Source organism: Sprattus sprattus (genome assembly GCF_963457725.1).
Source record: "Sprattus sprattus genome assembly, chromosome: 13".
Taxonomy (NCBI): Eukaryota; Metazoa; Chordata; class Actinopteri; order Clupeiformes; family Clupeidae; genus Sprattus; species Sprattus sprattus.
In genome coordinates, this window is record NC_137911.1 from 3565628 (window position 1) to 3589680 (window position 24053).

General features: G+C 40.7%; 1 protein-coding gene across 1 annotated transcript; it reads right to left on the minus strand.

The window, feature by feature from the left end:
* Positions 1-3561: 3561 nt before the first annotated feature.
* On the minus strand, positions 3562-22835 carry prox2 (prospero homeobox 2; the record flags this gene model as incomplete). The annotated part of the gene is made up of 4 exons (XM_080849687.1): positions 3562-3729; positions 5435-5629; positions 18256-18365; positions 21260-22835. 4 exons carry the CDS (start codon positions 22833-22835, stop codon positions 3562-3564), a joined length of 2049 nt encoding a protein of 682 aa, XP_080705813.1.
* Positions 22836-24053: the final 1218 nt, after the last annotated feature.

Consider the following 24053-nt stretch of genomic DNA (forward strand, 5'->3'; position numbering starts at 1 on the left):
TTAGAAGTACCACTTATAGAAAAAAATATCATGTGTAATTAAAATTACTGAAATCTAAATGAGGTACAATTTATAGTAAAATCACAGGCAGTCGTAATGTCTCTAATTATAATTTGAATTTACTCTATCCAGATATTTTATGCTGCACATGATATTATATATATTTAGCATGTTAGTGTTAATAGCTAATTTTTAATGTTGTGTGTTCTTTCATGTGTTTTGTAATATTTCACTCCATTTCATGCAGACACGATTTATTTTATGATGATTCTGGATGATTGTAAATTCTAAATTATGGAAAGCACCTGGGGATATAATCAGAAAGAATATTATTATGAATTAATATTATTATTGTTGTTATCATTATTGTTGTTATTAATAATAATATTATTATTATTATTGTTGTTGTTGTTGTTGTTGATGTAAACTGAGTATTTTTGTCCCAGTCTGATTAGGTTCCTTTGATATGCTATCTTGATTTTTACCAAATGTAAAAAAACCTTTTCAAATTTATGCTAGGATGAGTTTTCATCTTAAATGATGTGATTTGGAAAAATGTATGTATATCTACTTCAATGAGCACATGTTTACAGAGACAAACTGTGTGAACACCCCACTCTACCGTTCCATTCTGCTCAAATATGTGCCAATATTGACCTCTTGTGGTGAAAAGAAGGAAAGAAGCCATGTTAAAATCTTCACATGAAACATAAATAGAAATGAACCATGATGTCAGAAAAACCTGTCCCATTTACTTATTTACATATCCCATTCCCATTTACATATTTTTGACACAGTCATAACTTCTCAATTTTTTCACAGAAAATATCTTCCTCCAAAGAGGATGAGGATGATGTTGGTGATGATGGCATTGAAGAGGAATTGTATTTGGAAATAAATGAAACTGTTTAAAACTGTAATTGTTCACACATTACACCACCATTTCAAGTGATTCAGCAGACAATAAAACAAAAACGCATTTTACTTCCATCCCAGACTGCTTAAATTGTAACTTAATCTGAGAAAGAGCATCACAGTAGAGGAATATGCTTTTTGTGATTTGCGAATCACAAATTCTGAAATAACATTCAGTTAAACATGATGTTATCCATTTTTGAATGTCTCCTGATCTATCACAGTAGCAGAGGTAAATGTATAGCATTGGAAGCATTAGACATTTCCACAGCTGTAATGGTGTTCAATTTATGTAGGTTATCAGAAATACGTTTTTTCCAACATCAACAAGCTATATGTGTGTTATTTATGTGCTATATGTGTGTTATTTTTGTGGTATATGTGTGTTAGTTTTCAACAGTTTGGTAAATGTATTTGAGCAGTGGTATAAAACCTGCACAGTGGTACAGTGACAGAATACTACATTTCTCAACAAGAAAATGCATACTGGTTCAACAACAAAAGACTTATTTTTTGAATGTGCTCTTTGTCCTCTGTCTTTGTAATTATGCATCCATTTCAGAAAAACCAATACACTTTTAAGAATAAGATGAACATTCAAACTCCTTCATCTATTATGCTTGTAGTCACTTCCATCATAACACTGTGTCATATTAAAAATGCCACCACAAATTAATTCTGCAAAACAACTTGGCTCTACACGCAATGTTTAATTGAAAATTGTAACCAATCATGTCTTGTTTATCAATATAATTGAAAATAAATGTCTGTTAAATAATTACTGTGTGCAATTCCATTACCTTTTGGCAAAGCAAATTGAATTACAGTTTTTGTTTCTTTTATTCCATTGTTTCAGTTGTAATTTGTTCTCCAGCACGTTGCAGGGTTTCCCCTTAAATGATTGTTAAGGAAATGTTAAAGCCTTTTTAGCAGAAACAATTACCAAGCTTATTAAATAAAAGAAATAGTGTCACATACTTGCCTTGCAAAAAGAAACAACTGTCCCACCACCCTCAGACGTGAAAGTGAGGGGCTTCATCCTCTTACTTTGACTACATTATTATCTTCCATTGGTTGTTATCAGTATAATTGGAGTAAGAAATCGGACCCTCGTGAAATAGCAGCTTGCTGTGAGGGAATGCAACAAAATGTATTTTCAGCTAAATGTATCTTTGAGACATAATGTGCTGTGATTGTCGACTGTGTCCTCTAAGTTGAGGCTCAGTGGGTGCAGGCATGTGCGCCTCTATCTGAAGTGATTAGTTTAAGCTGGATGCTTGGAGGAAAAAGTCACCGAGTGGAATTTTGCTTTGGTGGCACAATGTGTTATGAGGTCACACTGTGCATTAGTCATTGGGCCTGAATGTATTGTTGTTGTTCTAAGACATGTCAGGCACAAGCGCTCACCACGGCCACTGGATGAATGCAGGCCTTAGACATGTGAGTTGATTTGGCTGCAGGGAACAATGCTTGCAGACTAGTTTGGTGGACTTTTAACAGTTGCCTTTATGTTCTGGATTAGTGGCACCTGGGGGGCCTGAGATGGACTGAAAACACTGTTAGTGTGCTTTCTTTTTCATGGAAGGGTGGTTCACAATTAGCATGGGTTTAACATTAGTTAACCCTGAGGCAGCGATACTGGAGACACTCAAATCTCATCTCCAATCTAAACAAAACAAATATAGACCTGATGTTATACCTAACGTTGGGGCATAGTATATACAGCACGAAACCAATGCAAATACAAGGGTGTCATCTTCATCAATAGCTGAAGGGTATTTCAAAATATACGCAATTTAATTTAAACATTTAATGCAATTTACAACAACAGCCATTTACAATCATTCTAAAAGATCTATTCCACTAACTTAAAATATAAAAAAGAAGCCATTTCATAGAACACATCATATAATTAATCAGTGCATGAAATCACTGCTACAAAAAACTATAGCCCAATAAACTGTAAGCTTAAATTTTCTAAATAAATCGTTAGTTAAGGTAATAGCAAGCTACGTTTTAAGTTTTTTTTTACCATCTCAATGCAAAGTAGCTACCATGAAAACATTTTATCATTATTATACATGATTTCACAATGTAAGAGTACTATGTCTTTTAACCAAACATATAATAATAATATATATCCCCATTATAGTTTTTTTCACAGGGCAATGAACTAAGCCTATCAAAAAAATCTGTTTACAAATTCCTTATATTCATATAGTCTAGCCGTATCTGTTAAATAATACTTGACATTTGGTTGTTATGAAAACAGAAAATAACAAATGAGTAAACTTCAAAATATGTTAAGCTAGCTTCGGTTTATCGTTGTATTAAAGCATTAATTTATGAAGAAAATCTTGAACGAATGAACGACTTGAATTAATTATTTTTATGACACTAAACACTGACATTTTCAGACAGAAACAGTGCCAACATTTGAACCATTTCATGATATGCTGGACTAATTTATGGATTGAAATATCAAGTGAAAGCAATGTCTGGATAAACCTTGTATTATATACTGTATATCAACCATTATTTGCATGCAGTTATCATCCAATTACAAGTTTAAGGCAAAAAAAATCGTTCTGCAGTCACATACTGTTCATAAAACTATGTCCTCTCAATAATAAATGATGAAGTTCTTTACAGACAAGTGGATGATTTAAATTCTTCAGGAACGTCACTGTCCAGTTTACAGATAACCTTGTAGATAGCTTTTTTCCATGAGGGATCTGAGTCTTTGGCCAGCAGGATGGCAGTGAAGAACTCTTGAAGAGTGATCTCAGACACTTCTAGGAATCTTTCTGGCACCTGTGAACAAAGATATCAAACTAGACTTTATGACTTTGTAAATGACTGCATTAATATTGACGCAGAATTAAGAATATCACAGTATCCACATCACAAGCACGACACAATCTGCTCCAAAAGTACATCTCCTTCCATCATCACCATGGATATACACACACCAAATATTACTAGGAAAGTCACTGAAAAAAATCTTTGACAAGCTAGGCTATTTCCAGAGTGAGGAGCATTTTTCCCAAATGGATTGTTGGGGGCCATGAATCCAGGATTTCATCCAATGGAACTGAAGAAGTCATTCATAGGAGGCCAGATCTCAAAGCACTTCTCATCTAAATCAATATGCTAACCTTGAGCCCTTTGAAGCTGGGGCACAATGAGGCAGCAGGATGACTGGGCCTCTCATACCTGATCATTGCCATAGAGTGCTGAACAAACACTGCAGATCCCTTTATCACCGTGGGCACTCTTTAATGGAATCACTTCAAACACTGCTAGCTCCTTTGGCCTTTGTTCTCTCGTATATAAAAAAGCAAATACTGTGTCAAAATCAATCGGAGGCTGCAGTGGAGGACTGCTTTGATATTTTTTGTCTTTTTTGTCTGTCTTTTTGCCTTGTGATTACTGTTAGAAACGAACTGTTAGGAAAAAATGACAAAGCGGTCAGTGCTGAGTTTCTTCCCAGGGATTTTTCGACTGACACCACACTAGACAAAATGGGTTCAGGATAGAATTGAGTTGGGGGCCGCATCGGGGTGTAGAGAAGAGACAATGGACCAATCCTAAACCTTCAGATCTTGACGAATAGAAAACAATGCTGTTGTTGGTAAGGGGAGTGGGTGTATTTTCTTTCCCTTCGCCTCCACACACAAAGAGGCCCTGGGAAAGGAATGTCTTGGTCCCAAGGTAAAGAAAACTGTCTCAGCTCATTCCCACCGCCCGCCACCTCGCCCTCGGAATCTGCCACGTCTTTCTCAGCATTCCGCATCAGTAGCAATCCCTGATGCGTCCAGGCATGGCAATGAGATAATCCTTAGTTGTTTCAGCGGGATTCTGCAGCTTCCTCTTCCCACAGTTTGATAAAGCGGCACTCCAGCTCTGGATGATGACTGCAGAAGGGCCACATAGCCACAGGTGCAGTCCAGCACAAAGGGTCAGAGCATGGGGCAGTCGTCAAATGGAAGGGGTTCACACTCATGTTGTTTTTTACCATGTGGCTGCTATTACTTTTGATTTTACATCAGGGACTACATTTTATTGATCCTCCACAGAATCTTTTCTATACTAAGAAACACTTGTTGGCAAAACGAGTCATTTGCGAGTGAACCTTGGAAAAGGTTTAAGAACTCTTCATTAAACTGTTCTTATGTGCAGACAAGCCAGGTATTCTTAAGCAGTTTGAGATTGAACAATTGGTAGAAAAATAATGAGCAGTAAAAGCATTGTCCACACAGCACAGCATTGTCCACAAAGTGCCCAAAATAAAAAGGGCATCATAGCAATGGAATTCTCCTCACACCAGATTTCACACATGAAAAGTATTTTTTATGTTTTACAGCATTTTATTATGCTGAGCTTCTAAATGGATATGTACACATTTCCATACAATCACTATAACACAACTAGTGCTTAAACTGCTCACTATTCTTCAGGGAAGCAGACATTTAAGTAACATGAAACAAGTGTACAAGCAAAAAAGGCTGTGAAATACCTGGAAGTCATTGGCTTTATTGTAGTGCATGTTGAGAGCTCTGAACAGCTCACAGTCCAGTGTGACGGACAGTCCTTTCACCTCATTCATCCCGTCCACAATGGCCTGGCGAGCAAACTTCTCCATCTGAATGTAGTAGAACTCCCGAAAATTACTGAACCACTTGATCAGCTGGGATGTGATGCAGCGATTGAACTGGGGATACAGAAAAAGAAAAAAAAAATTTGTTCAGGGACTAATTGGCCAGAGTAATTTGAATATTTGAATAACAATGACTTTTAACCCCAGTTTCTGTGACTGCCTCTGTATTTCAGTAAGTAAAATGTATTAAATACTGAGCCATAGCATTACTGGGTCTATATGCTAACTATGTTTAACTCTAATAATGAAAAATGCTCATCCACTGTCAGCTGGCCAGTTTGATAAAACACATCTGACCAGAAAGCCACAGTTGGACATTAGTCTTGTTGTTGTGTGGCTCATACAGAGGGCCCCAACAACATAAAGAGATTAGCAAACATGCTGAACCATCATCAAAGCTTCTTCTCCTTCCATCCTGTGCTCTGTGAGGAAGCGCTATGGGTAGACGGCAGAAGGAGACTTCCCTTTCACTGGGTCCAACAGACAGAATGGAACCAGACATCTGGATGATCCCCCCTCTTTTGTCTGACTTCCCCGGGGTTAGCCATGGACAAGGAGGAGACATGGCCTGGGCCAGGTTCTCCTCACTGACCCCCAAACCCTTAGGGGCTTAGTGTAATGCCACGGTCCCATCAGGAAGGGTGGTGAAGCAGACAGGGGTGGAAGGCACAATGTGGCAGCTGTCAGGGCTGTTGTTACCACCTCAGTGGCTGCTGCGCTTCACTTGAATAGACACGGGACTTTTTCCTTCATCAGTACTGATGTTTATGATCATTTTTGGTCAATTATATGCAATGAGAAAAATGTCTCCCTCATGGAGATATATAGATTTATATGACTTCATATTAGTCCTCTCTATACTTTATTCTCCTTTAAGCAGTGTAATTAAAGAGTAGTGAATGCAGGGCTATGGATGTGAGTTGACTATGCAGGTGAGAAGTATATACAGGACCCCATTCTACATACATGAATTTCACATGATATTGAATTTCTGTGTTCCTTAAGGCTGATGTTGGACTAGCTGTTAACACGTCTATCAGGTCAAACCTGCCTGGAGTCAGGCTTGTTAACATGATTGAATCACAGTAGCAATCACAGTACATCACAGTAAACCTGTCGGATGCCAGGCCATTTCCATCATGTGCATAATAGCTTAGTTTGCAAAGGCATTTATAATTTCATTTGAGATGGATTTATCTACCGGCTTATTTTCAGTAAATAGTTGTGAAAATAATAGGGCAACAGGTTAGGTACATGTTGATTATTTTCTCTCAGGCAGTGACTGCTTTGTCCTGAACTATTCAGCGGTAAAATGTCCCCTTTATAGCAACCACATGTTAGCCACCTAACAGACTAGATCCTATACACTGATGAGCCAAAACTTAAGGACTACCTGCCTTATGTGTGGTTGCAAATGCCTCCACAACAGCTCCAACTTGCTTTGAGTCCTGTATGTTGCAAGGTGGAGTCACCATGGATGGAAATCCCAAAGATGCTGATTAAATCTCTGAAAAATCTCTTGGGAATGTGGAAGCCAGGGTAAATTAAACTCTATGTCATCCTCCTCAAACCACTCCTAGATATTGTGTGCAGCAGGGATGTGCACAGGATTTGCTACTAAGTCACTAAGGTAATTTGCACTAAGGTTGCTCGGGCAATCAGGGGACGGGGGCGTGGCAGCGGCAGTTAGTCAGAGTTTAAAATTATATTGGCAAAATTTGCGATTAGGGGACGGGGGCGTGGCAGCGGCGGTTAGTGAGAGTTTAAAATGAAATTGGCAAAATTTGTGATTAGGGGACGGGGGCGTGGCAGCGACGGTGACAGAAATGAACGTGTTTCCCCTTTTTTTTCCAGGGCAGAGCAACTTCCCTTCAAAATTCCTGTGCATGTCCATGGTGTGCAGCATACCAAAAGAGGCCACTGGCATCAGAGAATACCATTTTCATGGAAGGGTACCTGGCCCTGGCCCTGGCCCTGGCTAATAACCTTATTCCCTTACACTTAGGTCCAGTTACAAAACCTGGTCAATGGAGTTGAGAAATTGTGCGGGAGATCCACGTGATTTGGCCAGCGATTAAAGCCCACAAAATATCCAAATTAAACAAAAATAAGGGAGGTATTATACGCATTGTTCTAGAACAGAACATTACAACCTAACAGCATACTCTCTCGCTCCCAGCCTCTCACTACGTTACACGATTCACGTTGTTTTGTTCTTTGTTTTGTGTCTTGTTTAATGCTGCTAGTTAAGGTACTTAGCTTCGTTCTTAGTCTCTGGGCCTAGTTTGGGGCCTGGCTTGTGCCCAAATGTACCGGTATTTGGGCCTAAATGGGCAAAGCAGGTCCCTAGGAGCCCAAGGACTTGAGTTACTGTTTAGTACTGTTTGTAATATGTTATATGTTTGTCCTATTTTATACACATGTTTTGGAGTTACTGGAGAGAGTGCCATTTGTATGTAAATAAATACGAATATATTTCTGTATAAAAAGAAGCCACTATCTACTGCATCCTTCTTCATCACCAAGTCCAGTCGCCACATCGCGAAATAATGTGGGGTGACCACCTCGGTCCCTCACGTATTTAAAAAAAAGCGTTCACACAAAATGTCATAAAGATGATGCCACTGACAAGCTGAACAAAATGCCAACTTAAATTGCTTGCTGGATTCATATTTTTATAATCAAAAAATGCATTTCACGTGATGATAACCCTTATAGGTGAGGGCATGTGGAGCAGTATCCCTACTCACAGGGAGAGCTGACATGTGGAGCAGTGTCCCTACTCACAGGGAGAGAGAGCTGACAGGTGGAGCAGAGTCCCTACTCACAGGGAGAGAGAGCTAACCGGTGGGGCAGCGTCCCTACTCACAGGGAGAGAGAGCTGACAGGTGGAGCAGCGTCCCTACTCACAGGGAGAGAGAGCTGATAGGTGGAGCAGCGTCCCTACTCACAGGGAGAGAGAGCTAACAGGTGGAGCAGCGTCCCTACTCACAGGGAGAGAGAGCTGACAGGTGGAGCAGTGTCCCTACTCACAGGGCTAACAGAAGGCCAATGTGAATGATATGGTGAGTAGGGCACATGACTCCTCCACCTCCGCCACCAGTTACCTCTCTCTCTGCTGATGACTTCTTTACTGAAGAATAAATTCTGCTATTAGTGTGCCATTCTCAGATCCTCCTAAACGGGTTTCACCTTGTCTGGAATTAGAGTGTCATTGAATTAATTATTTCCTCTCAATGAATCGACCTGCAACCATTCCACCAACCTTCGCCAGTCTATCTTGCCTAAAATTTGACCTGCTTTCACTGCTTTTTATCAGGGACTGAAGCATTGAGAGTAACAAAAGCCTCTGCTCAGTCATCAGTTATGATTTTACTACTTGTCAGCAGCCTTTGACACAGTGAACCATAACATCCTCTTTTCTATGCTGTCTGAACTGTGAATTTTGGGGAAAGCACACAGTTGAATCCTACCTCAGAGGACGTTCATTCAGTGTGTCTTGGCAGGGACAGGTTTCAAAATCCTACGACCTCTCCACCGGTGTACCTCAGGGATCCGTAGTTGGATCCCTCCTATTGTCTATTTACACCATTTGCTTAGGTTAGATACTTTGTTCTCATGGGTTCTCCCATCACTGTTATGTGGATGATACTTAACTGTACCACATCGTTTTAAGGAGGCCTAGGATTTATAGCTAACATGCCTTTAATAATTACCCATAGCCTATGAATGAGGGTGTGGATCACACTAAACATTTCTTTGACATGACATAGAGATAGATGCCAACAAGGCTACAGCTCTGAAAGGAACTCGACAAGAAAGGGGTAATGGTTAGTTTACGTTTCTGATATCTGAATATAATTGCGAAAACTATTAACCATGTTATCCCTATTTACTTGTTATAAGTTTATAAGTTACCTGAGAAAGGAACTAGCAGAGTTCACTTGTTTTCATTGACAAGGCCATTTTTTTGACAAACTAGTTTCTTATTAAGTTCAATTGTGGGATTTTATCTAAACTAGGTCCATTGCAGGCTGCATCAAGATGCTTTAGTAGTGGTTTAATTTCACAATAGAGACAAACCTGGCTCCTCGCACTTTCACAAAGTGAATAGCTTCAGCCCTGGTGCCACTCCGTCGTCAGGGCATTCGCATCCTCAATTATTTAGACGACTGGCTAATCTGTGCACCTACCCTAGAGAGGGCAAGGAGCGACACAGAGGTGGTGTTGGAGCACCTCCTCAAGCTGGGGCTTGCGCTAAACAGAGAGAAGAGTATGCTCAGGCCATCCATGTCTGTGGAATACTTGGGAATTGTGCTGAACTCAGCGACAATGACAGCTTGTCTAACAACTCGGCGGCAGTTGGTGCTGAGAGAGAGTTTGGGCCATCTCTTGGGCCAAACTCAGATATCTGTGAGACATGGTCGGAGGCTGCTTGGCCTGATGGCAGCAGCAGCCCAGGTAGTGCCGCTGGGCTTGCTTCATATGAGGCCGCTGCAGCATTGGTTTTGGAGGAACAAGGTGACTCCTTACGAGAGTGGCCGACGCCTGTTACAGCGGGATGCAGAGTGCATCCCCAGCGTAAGCTGGTGGATATCGGCGATATCCAGGCAGGAAGGGATGTCCCTTGGTCAGCACAGCACAAGGGAAACCATAACAACAGATGCTTCAATGACGGGCTGGGGGGCCTTGTGGCAGGGCCGTCCAGCTCGGGGCATTTGGGAGCAGGAATGGCAGGGGGCTCACGTAAACATGCTGGAGCTAGAGGCTGTACACCGAGCCTTAGTCTACTTCATGCCAAGCCTGCGGAGCAGAAATATTTTGATACGATCAGACAGCTCCACAGTGGTATTCTACCTCAATCACGAGGGCGGGACACGCTCTATGTCCTTGCACAAGAGAACCCACGAGCTTCTTCAGTGGGTTCATGCAAAGGGGTTCTCTGTATATCTGCCAGGGGAAGACAATGTGGCAGCCAATCTTCTGTCCAGGGGGGGTCCGAAGCCCGGCGAATGCCCGGCAAATTCCAAACAGCGGCTGGCCCACTGGCTGGTGAAGGCTATCGAGTTGGCCTATGAAAAAAGGGGGGTCCTGCCACCTACTGGGGTGGTGGCCCACTCTACTCGTGGTATCGCCTCTTGGGCACTGTTCAGAGGGGCCTCACTGGAAGATGTGTGTGCGGCAGCAGGCTGGGCTTCTGCTCTGACCTTTTCGCGATTCTATCGCCTTAACGTGGCTTCAACAGTGGCTGCCACTGTCTTACAGGCAGGGGGACAGCACTGACACAGGAGCACTTTTCATTTCCCTTCAGGGTGTAACGACGCCTGGTAACCTTGTTTATTGCTTATCATTTGGTGTCAATAAAGGAATTTGATTATTGAATATCTGTGTCCTTTGGTTATTATCCCCCCACTACGTTTTTTCCCCTCATGACTTAATGTGGTATACTGTTGACCCACTGTGGCGTGTTGACCAATATGAAATAGAACGAAGGGTTATGTAGATAACCCAGGTTCTATGAATGAAGGTCAACACGCCACACAGCGTGGTCATTCGGGGAAGAGCTGACGCTAGTCGGCAAAAAGAGGAAGTGGCGGCGCAGGCACACCTGTATAGGGACTAATTGCGCCCACGTAGCGGATAAGTTGATTTGTAATTCCGTCTCCTAACAGCTCACCCTCGCGGGAGGAAGACCCACTGTGGCGTGTTGACCTTCATTCATAGAACCTGGGTTATCTACATTAACCATTCGTTTTGTGCTAGTGTGAAAGTGCTTAGCGAAAATGGGATTAACATAAGGGTTCTTACGCCATGGTCCAGTGTTTTTAGGGTGGGCTAAAGGTTCAGACAGAATAAAGGGTACTTCATAAACCACCATTGACAGACACAATGGAGACCTGTGGTGGAAAATTCACTTTTTCCGTCTTAAACCCAGACATTAGCCAGACAGTCTTCTTGCTTGATTAACATATTGCTTTAGGTTATTTGCTGTGTTTTGGGAGGGCTCTACAGCTGCAAATGAAGGATGGTGTGGCAATTTTTTCTCAAAATACTTAATGAATAAATATCACACATGTTAACACTTTTTTCTTTCTCTCTGCAGACATTGATGTCAAAAATAAGAAGAAGTTCTACTGCACAATTGGTATACAGTTTCTCATAGGTCAGTTGGCACTAGCTTCAGTGACAGCTGATGGAGGCTAACATTTCTGAAAAACAGAAGAAAAGAGCCATTTGGCAGCCAGAGCTAACCTACAAGATATGCTTTTTCCAAAAGCTGCTTTTACTATTGTTTGTTGATGGTTCAAGCAAATAAACCTTGAACGCACAGCCACTACTTCCACACTATTCTGCACAGGCAGCGGAATTGATTTCACTGATTGCGCACACCCATGCAAAAAACCCGGTTTCATTGGGAAAACACAAAGCAGACAAGGCCACTAACCAGGCCGCAGTGCAACAACCATCTGACACATACAAAATTGAAGAATTAAATCTCACAATACTAAAAGATATGCTGCAATATTGAGCCATGGTGAAAACATGCCTAAATAAGTAGGGAATGTAAGTGTAACGGGGTACACATTCTACAATAGAATGAACAGTAACTAGGGGTAACTGTGGTGCACGAGCAAGAAAAGGCAGAAAACGGCAGAAGAGAGAGAAAGTTGAGCCAACGGAAGATTACGCGAGTAGATACAAAAGTGTAACGACATAACGCAGATAAGCAGAGACAACTTGACGTAGGCCCTAGGGTATCGCGCAGTGCTGTAGTGGTAAAATTAGAGGTGGGTAAACTATGAATTTTGTGATCGTACAGACCTCGGCGCGATGCAACGCGATGCAACGCGATACAACACGATGCAACGCGATGTGGAGCAAAGCAACACGATGCGGAGCAACGCAACACAAAGCGCTGGCACTCTGTAATGCTGTCCTGGCTATATTGCATTATGTTATCAGTTAAAGTCATATACAATCAATGACAATGAATAAATGTGTTTGTAGTTTGAAGATTATTACATTTCAAGTAACAGTAAAGAAAAGTATGCTGCTTTTCTGTCCAGATATGTGGGTGGCATCTGCTCTCTTTTTCTCCTCTCAGACTGTCTTCAGCCTCAGATTCTTCTTTCTCTGTATCTCCCTCTACTTCAGATTCTAATTCAGATTATCCACTCTCCATCTCTCCTGTCCTGTCCTGTCCCTGTTCCTTCTCTTACTCCTTTCTTCCTACCTGTTTTTTCATCTCCTCCCTCTATTTCCTCTTTCTCTGTCTCCCCTTTCTCTGTTACTTCCTTCTCTGTTGGTCTTTTTTCATTTTCTCCCCTTTCCTCTTTTCCACTCTTTGGTTCTCCACTGCCATGATTTTGTTCTCTCACCAGCCCTCTCACTCTTTCTCCTCTCTCTATTTGACCTCCTGGTGTTTCCCCTCTCCCTGTGCTCTCTGCACCATTGCCTGAAATAATATGTTTAATTTAAGAGTTGTGGGGCTGAGAACACCAGTTAAAGAACACTGACAACATAAGTTAAAGGAATACTCATGTACTGCCTATGTCTTCATAAATAGCCTTTACAGCATGTTTTTTTCCAGTGTATTTCGTTTACAGGCTACTCTACACCTTTCATGACTTCAAATAACGCATTGATTAAGCATATAGGCCTATTCAGTGAATCAACAGCTTTGCTCCCTGCTCACGTTTCTATGTGAGAGCACGGACGTGTCATCATGAAAGTAAAAAACAAATATATTTGACCTTGACCGCAAAAATGGAAGATTCTATAGCTAAGCTAAAACATTTCACTTAGCTATCTTAACTGGCTTGCACATAATCTGTCTACAATTTCTCAATGAATTAGCCTTATCTGCAGCTATATGCGTGAGGATAATTACTCCAGAATTTTCAATTGCTGAAAGAATTTACATTTTATTAGGCCTATTTAGATGGAACCGGGAAGGCTGGCTTGTTACCTGCATCATCGTATTTGAAAGCACGTTATTAATAGCGTTTGTCCCTGTCTTAATGCGACGTTGTGCGAACCAAAACAACGTCTTAAAACGTGAATTAATCTTCTTCAGACTTACTTTAAACTTGAGGCTTTTTGCGGGCATCTGTGGGAGTGGGAGCACTTCCAAAATCGCCTGATATCCATGGCTAAGTAATTACCGGTAATCTTTTCCTAACAGGTAGGCAGGCAGACTAATACACAACTTGTATGTGTTTACATCTTTCCCGGATACTGATTGGTGTCGCCGCTGCAGCCACAAGGCACTGATTGGAGGGTCACAGACCATAATACAGTAGTAGAAAATGATTCAGACTACAGCGTTTATATGTTCAACCATATGAAACGTAGTATTAGGTGTTTTAAAATTACACAAGTTTATTTCGGATTATTCCAACGGAAGAATACAAGGCGCAGAAAACTTTGAGCTGCGTAAACGCCTCTAAGAGGTGGATAAACGCTATTTATAGGTGCGTAAACGCTATTTCCAAAATTCCAGAAGTGCGTGAACTGCGTTTACTTGCGTTTACCCTCCACTACAGCCCTGGTATCGCGGTATATAGACGTAGTTGTTAATTGAGTGATCCGCGGTCGTTTGTTTATTTTTTACGAGATCAGCTGGCAGCTTCAGTGGCTGCTAGCAACGTTTAGCTATCGCTGCTAGTGATGTGTCGGTCGCGAACAATCCGGCTCAAAGAGCCGGCTCTTTGAAGTGAACGATTGGAACCGGCTCTACGATGGGAGCCATTTTAAGATCCTATTTGGGAGCCGTTTTTTTTTTCTTTTTTTTCAGTTTTTCGCTCTCTCCGCCTCCCTGTCGCTGTGCTTGTGCTCTGCTTTTCGTTTTTTTTCTCCTGCGGTGCCTCGCTGTCTCTCCCCCTGCCCTCCCCCTCCCACTCTCTCTCTCCCCCTCTCACTCTCTCTCCTTGCGCGTTTTTTCCCCCCTCCATCGGTGTCTCCACTCTCCACTGCCCTTGTGTCAAGCGTGTGCTCCACACATCTGACCAATCGCTGCTTTGATTGCCTACTTTTTTGTATTGTGGTGGGTGTTTGTATTTATATTTAACTGTTAAATTTTTTCAAGTAATTTTTTTGGAAGTGGTGCTATTTTGTGATCATTTAATTGGCTATAATAAAGGTTTTATTCATAAAACATTGTTATGCTGCATTTTTACTCATAAGTGCTTAACAATGTCAATAATGAAACAAAATGTTATAAAATTAGGTTTAAGTTATTAATTAATTAATAATGTAAAACATGTGTATGGGGAGCCGTTTGGGAGCCGAAAGAGCCGGCTCTCCACAGTAAGAAGAGCCATTAGAGCCGCATCTCGCAAAGGAGCCGAAAATCCCATCACTAATCGCTGCTAGTTGAGATTCAACAGTGTGTCGCTGGTTTCCCTGGTAACGGACAGACGGTTAGCAGCTAGCCCTGGGTCTACTCTACCTTCTGATTGACGCTCCTTGCCCTGCCATCCACGGACATCTCAGTGTGACCCATCTCTCTGGACCATCGAGGTACTGGGTTCCAGTTTTATTGATTTATTATCCTGACATTACACACACATACATAACAAGGAGCTTCTTCCCGAACTGAACGGCATTATACAGACATTCGTATCGCCCACACACACCGCCAGCACAGCCGCTTGCCGGAGCGGCATTGAACTCTGTGGATTGACAAATACGTCACCGTACGTATTCTGAACTGTGGCCATCGACTTTTGAACTCTGAACTCATACATCTATTCGGAACACAAAGAACTGTAAAATACATCGGGATTGTATTGCCATATTGTTATATTGTTATTGCATTAGTTAAGTTGTTTATTGATTGTATATTCATAGCAAGCGTGAACGAGAGAGTGATTGGGCATTAGGCCACTGATATTGAATGGGTATGAAAATAGTGTAATAGTTATTAAAGCAAATATTTAGAGTAGGTTCATTGATCTATTTATAATAATTAATATTAGTAAATATCTTATTTAATACTGAATGGTTTTTATCTCTTCATTATATTTAATATTAGTCAATATTACAGGGAAGTGAGATCTTAATTACACTCACTCTATACACATCATTTTAGTAGCGGATTAATGCTCCCGCTACATAAGCATTTATTTGTACTTCTTATTTATATTTTATGAGAAAGATGTTTAATCATTCATTATTTATTTTTTTGAGTTAAATCCAAACTATTAAAAGCCAATTGAGAATCCAAGGGTGAAATTAGTTAAATTAAGCATGCATGTTGTTATCACTGTTTGAAATGGTGTATGGAAGAACCTACACTGCCTAAGCTCTCAAACCATTTGGTGAAACAGACAAAGACATTAAATATACATTTGCAGAAGATATGGCAAAAATGTGAATTATCAAAATACTCTCAGAACTCTTTGCTTAACAGGAACCTGTGAGGCTGAAACCAAGGTTGGGCATGGAGATTGGGTCCTAATCAACAGCCTCAAAAGAAAACACTGCCACTCGCCCAAGTGGGACAGACCATACCAAGTGCTACTGTCAACATCTACCACAGTCAAGATAGCGGAGAGAGCCACCTAGATACATCTAACACATTGTAAGCAAGTAAGCCTTCCTGCGGAAGAGATAGAGGATAGGAGCTGTCTTCTTCTACAGTTTTTCAAAGCTGGCCCACTGTGACAGAAGTCAAACTACAAAGGGGATTCTTTGCCTTAGGCAATTTTTTCGTCTCAAACCTGGTGAAGAAAACAACACTGTCCAGTGGGGTTGAGGAGCCTAGTGGAGACTGGGAGGGAGGGGCGGTCCTATCTCTGTGAAGTCTGGGGGGTTACAAGGGAAAAAATTAAACAATGTTTTGGACTTTTCATAATAGCTGCACTCCTAATGTCCGCAATGGGGCCTGGCCAAAGATCATCCGTGGTGGGTGAATCAGACTGCCCAAACACACTTTCCACAAAGAGACTGTTTACATTTCCCTGCCCAGTAATATTCAACAGTGTGTGTTCTGCAGAATGCCTGATGGGAAACAGGGCCTTTAAGGACACAGCAAAGAGGCCTGGTTTGAATGTTATCTGAAGTACTCCAGTAGCAGCCCATAGGTTGAGCATGAAGTATGAGCAGCATGACTTTTCTCAACGGCATCTAATATCTCCAAAAATAACAGTTTTAGAGCTTAGAAACCTTCATAATGCATATATAAACACACGTATTCTGGTCATATTGAGACCAAATTCAAGTGTCTATGACCTTCAGAAGCTGAGATACAGATGCGCTGGACGCACCCTAAAAGAGCATGGCAAAATCTCGATGTTCGCTCGGGTAACAGTAAATGACAGCACCCTAGTTTTGTTCCTCATGGTCAAATTAGCCAGAAACCGTTGAGAAATGTCTTGTTGCTCATACTTCATACTCAACCTATGGGCTTCTACTGGAGTAAAGCCTAGGCGAGCTAAAAATACACACACACAGTCGACCCCCACTATGTTGGCCTACAAATGCGAAGTATACACATGTGTGATGAGAAATATGATGATATTTTAAATGATTGACTTATGATGATATGGAGTGATGCTCAGTAATGATCTCTGTTCTGAAAATCCTTGTGATGATTTTGAGGTTATCCATTGAAATTGATAATTGATGATTTGTGATTTTGATTGTGATTTTGAATTATCCATTGAATCGGAAAAAAGGAGGGACTGATGGAGATCATTTCCAAACACTGTTAATGACTTAAGATTATAATTATCAAGTGCCTTGTATTATTATATTACCTTATATGAATCATGTACCTACAGTATGTAAGCAGGAACATGGCTTTTCTGTGTTCCTGTGTGTGTGTAACTTCGATTATTAGGTGCTACTTAGTCTGCATATGTACAAGAGCATATTTAGACCAGAAGTGATAGACCAGAGGTGAGAAGGGAACTGTGCTTCTTCCGACCTTGTGCAAAACTGCCATCCTTGCAAGACGGGGAGCCTCTGACGTCAGATATCCACCACATGATTATCCCTGCTGAACTCTAAACTTCTGTCTATATAAACCTTGTTTGAAGTGTCTAATTTAGCTTCACTTTTAGCCTTCAGGTTTCTGAGCTAAGTAACGATATCGCCAAGGCTACCGATTTCATTGATAAGACCTTAGTTACAACTTCTTTGGGCAAGTACAAAGAGGAAGGGCAGGGTTTGGTTCAAGTGAGATTTAGACATCATGGGGTTTAGTCTCAAGCAAAAAGAGTAACATAGACAAGCAAAAGTGGCTTCTTAAGCACAGCCAGCAAGGACAACGGATGAAATGGCATGAACCTGAGAAGAGCAAAACATTGGCAGAAGACATTTGTGGGATATGGATGCTAACCACATTTGTGTGGTATTTATTGTTGGAGCTACTTATGTGGTTTTCACAATTCTACGGAACCTCAGTGGGAGAGTGAAGACACAATCTGAAAGTTGTGTGCGGGTTTCATTGAAAGATTCTCTCTGGCTGTAAAACTAGTTTGAATCACGGTCGCTACAAATAAACATAACCAGGTTGTAAAATCATTGCCATGTTAGTTTCATAGTAAACAAAAGAAGACCAGAAGAAATAGACACAAAGAGAAGGAAAGTGCTTATAGGATTTGTTTCAAATTCACTTTTTGTATAGATCCTTACCTTTACATCCGTGAAATATGTTTTGTAAGGATCCTTACCTTAACATCAGGGAAGTATGTTTTGAGGACATTCGAACTGGGGTAACGCGTATAGAAGAACATCAGTTTGGCCTTCTTAAGATGATTAGGAGTCAAACCTTCCTGAATGTGTTCAAAGTTAAGGCTACAAAAGCTGTGTGAGAGAGTCATTGGAAATACCAGTACATGGATTCAACCTATGAAAATTTTAATCTATTCACAATATAGTAACATGTATTTAGGTATTGTAACAAGCAATAGGATTTGAAATCACTATGTGGGATTGTGGAACACATTCTGAACAACACTAAGCATGCTGAAAGCCTCAAGATGGCGTTCGAAGGCACAGAGCTGCTAGGGCACAAACCGAGGCTCGGTTCACATAACTTGGTTTGACTAACTTGTCTGATGTCGAAAGATCAAAAATGTCTCTGAATTACCCCAATATAATTACTGACCATAACACCTTATACCATAAGACAATGTCTTCATTATGACTATAAACAGATCTATAAAATAAATAAAAACATTCAAGTTGTGTGTTACAAAATAATAACATGACGGCTGTGATGATCTATAATCAACAAAACCTTTAACTGATGTCGCACACCAGTGACGCCATGTAGGATTTATGGAAAACAAACTTGACCCTAGACCCTGCATATTGTTAAATGAACTTTTCATCATACTAATGTACACCTGAATGCAACAAAACTACAACTGGCAAGTTACAAATTGATCATAATGTTTCTGCACTATGCACTAGATCAATGTTTATACTGATGTGCACAGCTGATCAAAAAAGAAAATGAGTCAGACGTATATATTGCCATATCAGTTGTTTTGGTCACAGTGAAAAATGGTATACAAATTTTTAATTTCTTGTGATAGTCCCTGAACAACAACATTATGTTGAACTTTGACCCTAGCACCCTAGATAGTCAATGCAGGGGGTTAACTACAGTCAGTCAGCATTGCCTAATTGAGTGCCAAGAAGTTTGTTTCCTAAAGGCTGGTTTAATTTATGTTGTAGCCAAGGAAGTTGAGTGTGGGGGCTTTGGGCAAAAGAGTATTTGTTGTGTAACACAAAACAGTCTTTACTTTCAAAGCTGTATGTGTCTCCATGTAAATATGTTTGCAGTATCTAAAAACATTCAACCTCTTTCAGTGACATAATCGTTGTTGACTGAAAAATGAAACTGACATGCCAGCAGAAAACGCCTGTTTTTTTACATCATTATGCATTTTTCCCCCTAGGTACTGCTGGAATATCATGCACATACACAGGTCGTCATAACTGTGAAAACATTAGGTACTGCATAATGTATACGTACTGTTTAAGTGTGACCAATATTATCAGTTTTATGATCACTGCAGGGATGGAACCAAAGCCCTTTTTACACACATACAATTATGCATTTATGAAGGAAGTGGTAGGCATTTTGTTTTTTTGTGTGGGTAACTTTTAGTGTAGAGATTCACAGAGTTTAATACATGAGACCTATAGTGAGTTAGATCTGGGACTTACAGACTTCCACACACAGGTATGGGGCTCATACTTAGTTTAGCTGACTGCATTGCTTTTAAATCACAGAATAAGAGAGTTAGGCACATTACTTAAAACATTACATTTGTGAAGATTACCTACATAGCATATTGACCAAAAATATGTTGAATTTCATATTTGTCTAACTTCTGTTTAAAATCAAAATTAAAAAGCTGCTCTATGTAAAGATTTCTCCACATAGAACCATGCCTAGTTATAACAGTCTTTTGGTTCTGAGCTGGGTGAGACTATACCATGTTATCTATCAGTGAACCTTTCCTTTGAAATGATGAAGCGGAAATTAAAGATTGATGAGAGCTTGTTCAAAGAGTTGCTTGTTTTTTTGTCTTGCGAAGATAAAGCAGATCCTAAAAAGTAGCTGCTTTAACCAACTCACACAAATTATTTTGAAAAGAATGTATGATTGCAGTGACCCAGTCCCAAGACTGGACAAAACTGTTACTGTCATAGCAGGGGACCTGTGGGCTGGTTTATCACTGCTTTTTAAATGCCTGTGTGCACAACTCATAAAAATACATAAATAAATGATACCAACAACAATAATAATAATAAGCATGCACAGTATAGACAGTATGCTAAATTGAAAGCTCTCAGCAGAAACAACAAAAAGGGACCTCACTGATGTGCTACAGTAGGTTTTGCAGGTACTGAGAGATGAGGTGCCCCTTTTCAAGTCAGAGAAAAAAAGAGAGCGAATATCCTGAACAGAAACTATTGCTTTTTCTCGCTTTGAAAATTGCCTTTTGTTCCTGACAATTCTTATCAAAGCATTGTATTCCTTTTTATTTGTCTTTTTCTGAACTTATAGTCATTACTGGACTCAGATTAAAGAATATGCTGTAATTTTCTTTGGGGTTACCAAGATCAAAGTGAAAATTCTCCTTGAAGTCTGCACTGGCTGTTCTGCTCACCACTCTACTCAACAAGTCATTGTTCACCCAGGATGGATACAACCTAAAGATTGTTTGCTCCTTTTTTATCCCTTGAAGTGTATAAAACACCAGAAAGAAATGGTCAGAATAGGAGGTAGACTAATGTTTATCTACAGACACTAATGGTAATATAAATGGTATAATGAAACTGCTGTGAATCTGGGATGGGTTGATGTGAACTTCACTTTATAGTCAGAATTATGGTATGGTATGGTATGGTATGGTATGGTATGGTATGGTATGGTATGGTATGGTATGGTATGGTATGGTATGGTATGGTATATAAAACTTGAATCTCTATCTGGGTAATTCTGCATCTACTGATCTGTAGCTATCAAGCTCAAATTGAATTGGCACCCAACACTGACATAAAAATGGAGAATGCAAAGTTATAATAGAAAGGAACTAGCATCTATAAATATTATGCAACAGTTACTGTGATATGTAAGCCTATATGATACATCTAACAGTTATAACCTGTTTGGTCAATAGCAGCACAGGTCCTGTGCTATTGCAAAGGATATACTGAGAGATATGTAGGAGCTCCTTTCAGCCATGCTCTGAAGATCTCGACTCTCCATCTTTACATGTGGGAGGCACAGGCCATCCACGGACACCGAGCCCAGAGTGCCTGGCCTGCTGTGCTGCCCCAGGTGACTAGACATCACCTTGGACCTCATGGAAATACTTTCCCAAGGCAGGTCTCCAGAATCTGGGGAGGCTCTGTCCAGAGAGGGTGGTAGGCATGTGAGGCCCCCAAAGTTCCCATGGGGCCCATACTTAAGGAGATGCTCTAGTATCTGGCTGTCATGCATGGGAGTGGTGTAGCCAAACTGGAATGGAGGCTGATGAAGCGTATAAGGCTGTTTTACTGTCTGACTGTTTGAGTTCAGCTGGCTGTTTGGAGACTTCCGAACTACTAGAGACAGAGCCTCAGTTTGTTGTTCGGGGCTTTGAGGAGTTGAGCTCTTATAATACTGAAGAGGCCTTGGTTTGATGGTGGCCTCTTCTGTCTCAGATTGCTCGGGAGGACTGCATGACATGCGGGTCCTCTTCACAGATCCTGTGCGGTCTGGAGTACAAGGATGGTATAAGGATAGTTCAGATGACTGGTTCAGTTGTGTTGATGAGAGTTTTTGGAACACTGTATCAATGCTTTCATTAACAGCTCTGGAGAGCTCGTACTTAAGAGTCTCTCGCAAACTTCCCCCGTCCTCCTTCTTACCAAGACAGTTGACATCTGTCATGACTTTCTCTTTTTGGCCGCCCGTCATCCAGTCTGGCCTGTTTTCACATCCCTCTCTTACATTTATGGCACAGGGAAACTGTGTTGTCTCATTAGCGCCTTTTGTTTGTGTCAAACTGTTGCTTTCTTCAGCATGCACAATGTCCCCATCTCCTTCTTCTGTTCTGCTATTCTCAGAGTCATTTTGGTTGTAGACCTGAAAGAACTTCTCCTGAAGCTGCTGAAGGAGCTTTTGCATGCTCTGAAGCTGCTGCTTCAACTTGTGACACTCCTGGTTCTTGCTAGCACTGACACTGCTTCTGCTGCCAGCCATGCTTGTTGGCGTCCCATTATTAGGACTGTTCTCCTGGTGCTGAGGAAGCTTCTGTTTCCGCTTGTTCTCTTTAAGGATCTCTTTTCTTTCTTGCTCTGACTCAGGGTCACCCATGTCCTCATCTCCATGGAGCCTGGAGTTGGGTGATCCTGCCATGCCCCGGATGATGTTCTCTACGCGAGCTCTCTTTGCTTGGAGATGGTCACTTAGGGGCCTCTCCACCTCTCCACTGGTGCCATGTGGAGGGTGGTGCTCTATGGGATCTGAGTATTCCATGCTGTCTTTGGAGCCCATAATGCTCTGATCTTCTAGGCCAGACAGTGTTGTTGGAGTTGGCAGATAGAACATGTTCCCATTCATAGCTCTTTTGTTGTGGATGGTTTTGCGGAGCAAGTGAGAGATGATGGAGCTGTTTGGATAGGCTGTCAGAGGCTCCTCAAACATGTTACGGTGGCAGCAGGACACCAAAAGCTCTGATTTGTCCTCTTTCAGGCAGCCCTCACCAGGGCTACGCATGCTCTGGTCAGGAAGACTAAAATTCATATTCAAAACTGAGATGTCACCACCAAGACACTCGTAATATGAGGGAAAGCAGCAAATACGGTGAAAAAAGTAGATTCAGTACTTGATGCAATGTATCTAAAACAAAGGAGAAAAAATGATTTAAGATTTTAGTAATAACATTATACTGATTCCACCTTGAGTAATTCAATAAGTAGAATAGTTTGATTTTAATTAGCAAATGAATACATACGCTGGCTACGTAAGAGGCTTATTTACATAATGAGTGTCACTGAAAAAGTTGGGAAGTTGTTTAACAGATTACAGTCTATTTCAAAGTAATTATTCTGAATGTATTTAGTATTTAACCTTTTCTTAGCACTGGGTGCGTCTTTGTTCAATTTCAAGTGTCCGATATGTTTTGCAAATCAAAATGACACGCTGAGGTGAAATTTGACCCTACAACAACACTGCAATTTAGAATGTGTTTAGGAACGTATCAATATACTGTATCAGTTTCTGTTCATTTTCCCATAACAATATTCTGTAAAGGAATTTCCCTATTTTGTAACACTGCTGCTCAGCTAGAGAGTGGCTCATGTTCTAGATCTATGTAGATGGGAGTTATTTACACTTCCTCCCACATTCTGCCCTCTCATAGAACATGTTAGTCAGAGTCACCTGCATTGTATGATTCATGCTATACATTAATGCTGGGTGACAAACAATAATAGACAAGTGACAAAACTGAATGAAAAAAGATTTCTTACTGTTTTGTACACACATTTAACTTACGTTGACTGAATTCATAATAAAACCATATTAGGGTCGTAGCCTAGTTTGCCCTGAAAATGTATTTGTAGAGTAAAGCTTTAAACTCCTCACACATGAAAGAACTACCTGATTGCTCAAAATCTGCACAATATAGTTCCCCTGGCCTGTCTATCTATAGTTATGAATCACTTGATATCTGGTCACTATAGAACTATAGACCAAGACTCTTGCACTTCACTTTAGTCGGGAAAGACAACACCACAAAGACTGTCAGCAGACATAAATACAATTTTATAACATATAAGGCAAACATGTCGACAAATTTGTTGACAAATTTTGAGAGGATTAAATACATAACCAAATTTCTCTCCAGGTGACTATGTAGAGGCATGTATGTATAACAATGTGGTAACAAAATAGATTATCTTGATCTGATATCAGTTTTTATTCTGCAATATTGCGTGATTGGTTGTCAAAACAAATTAC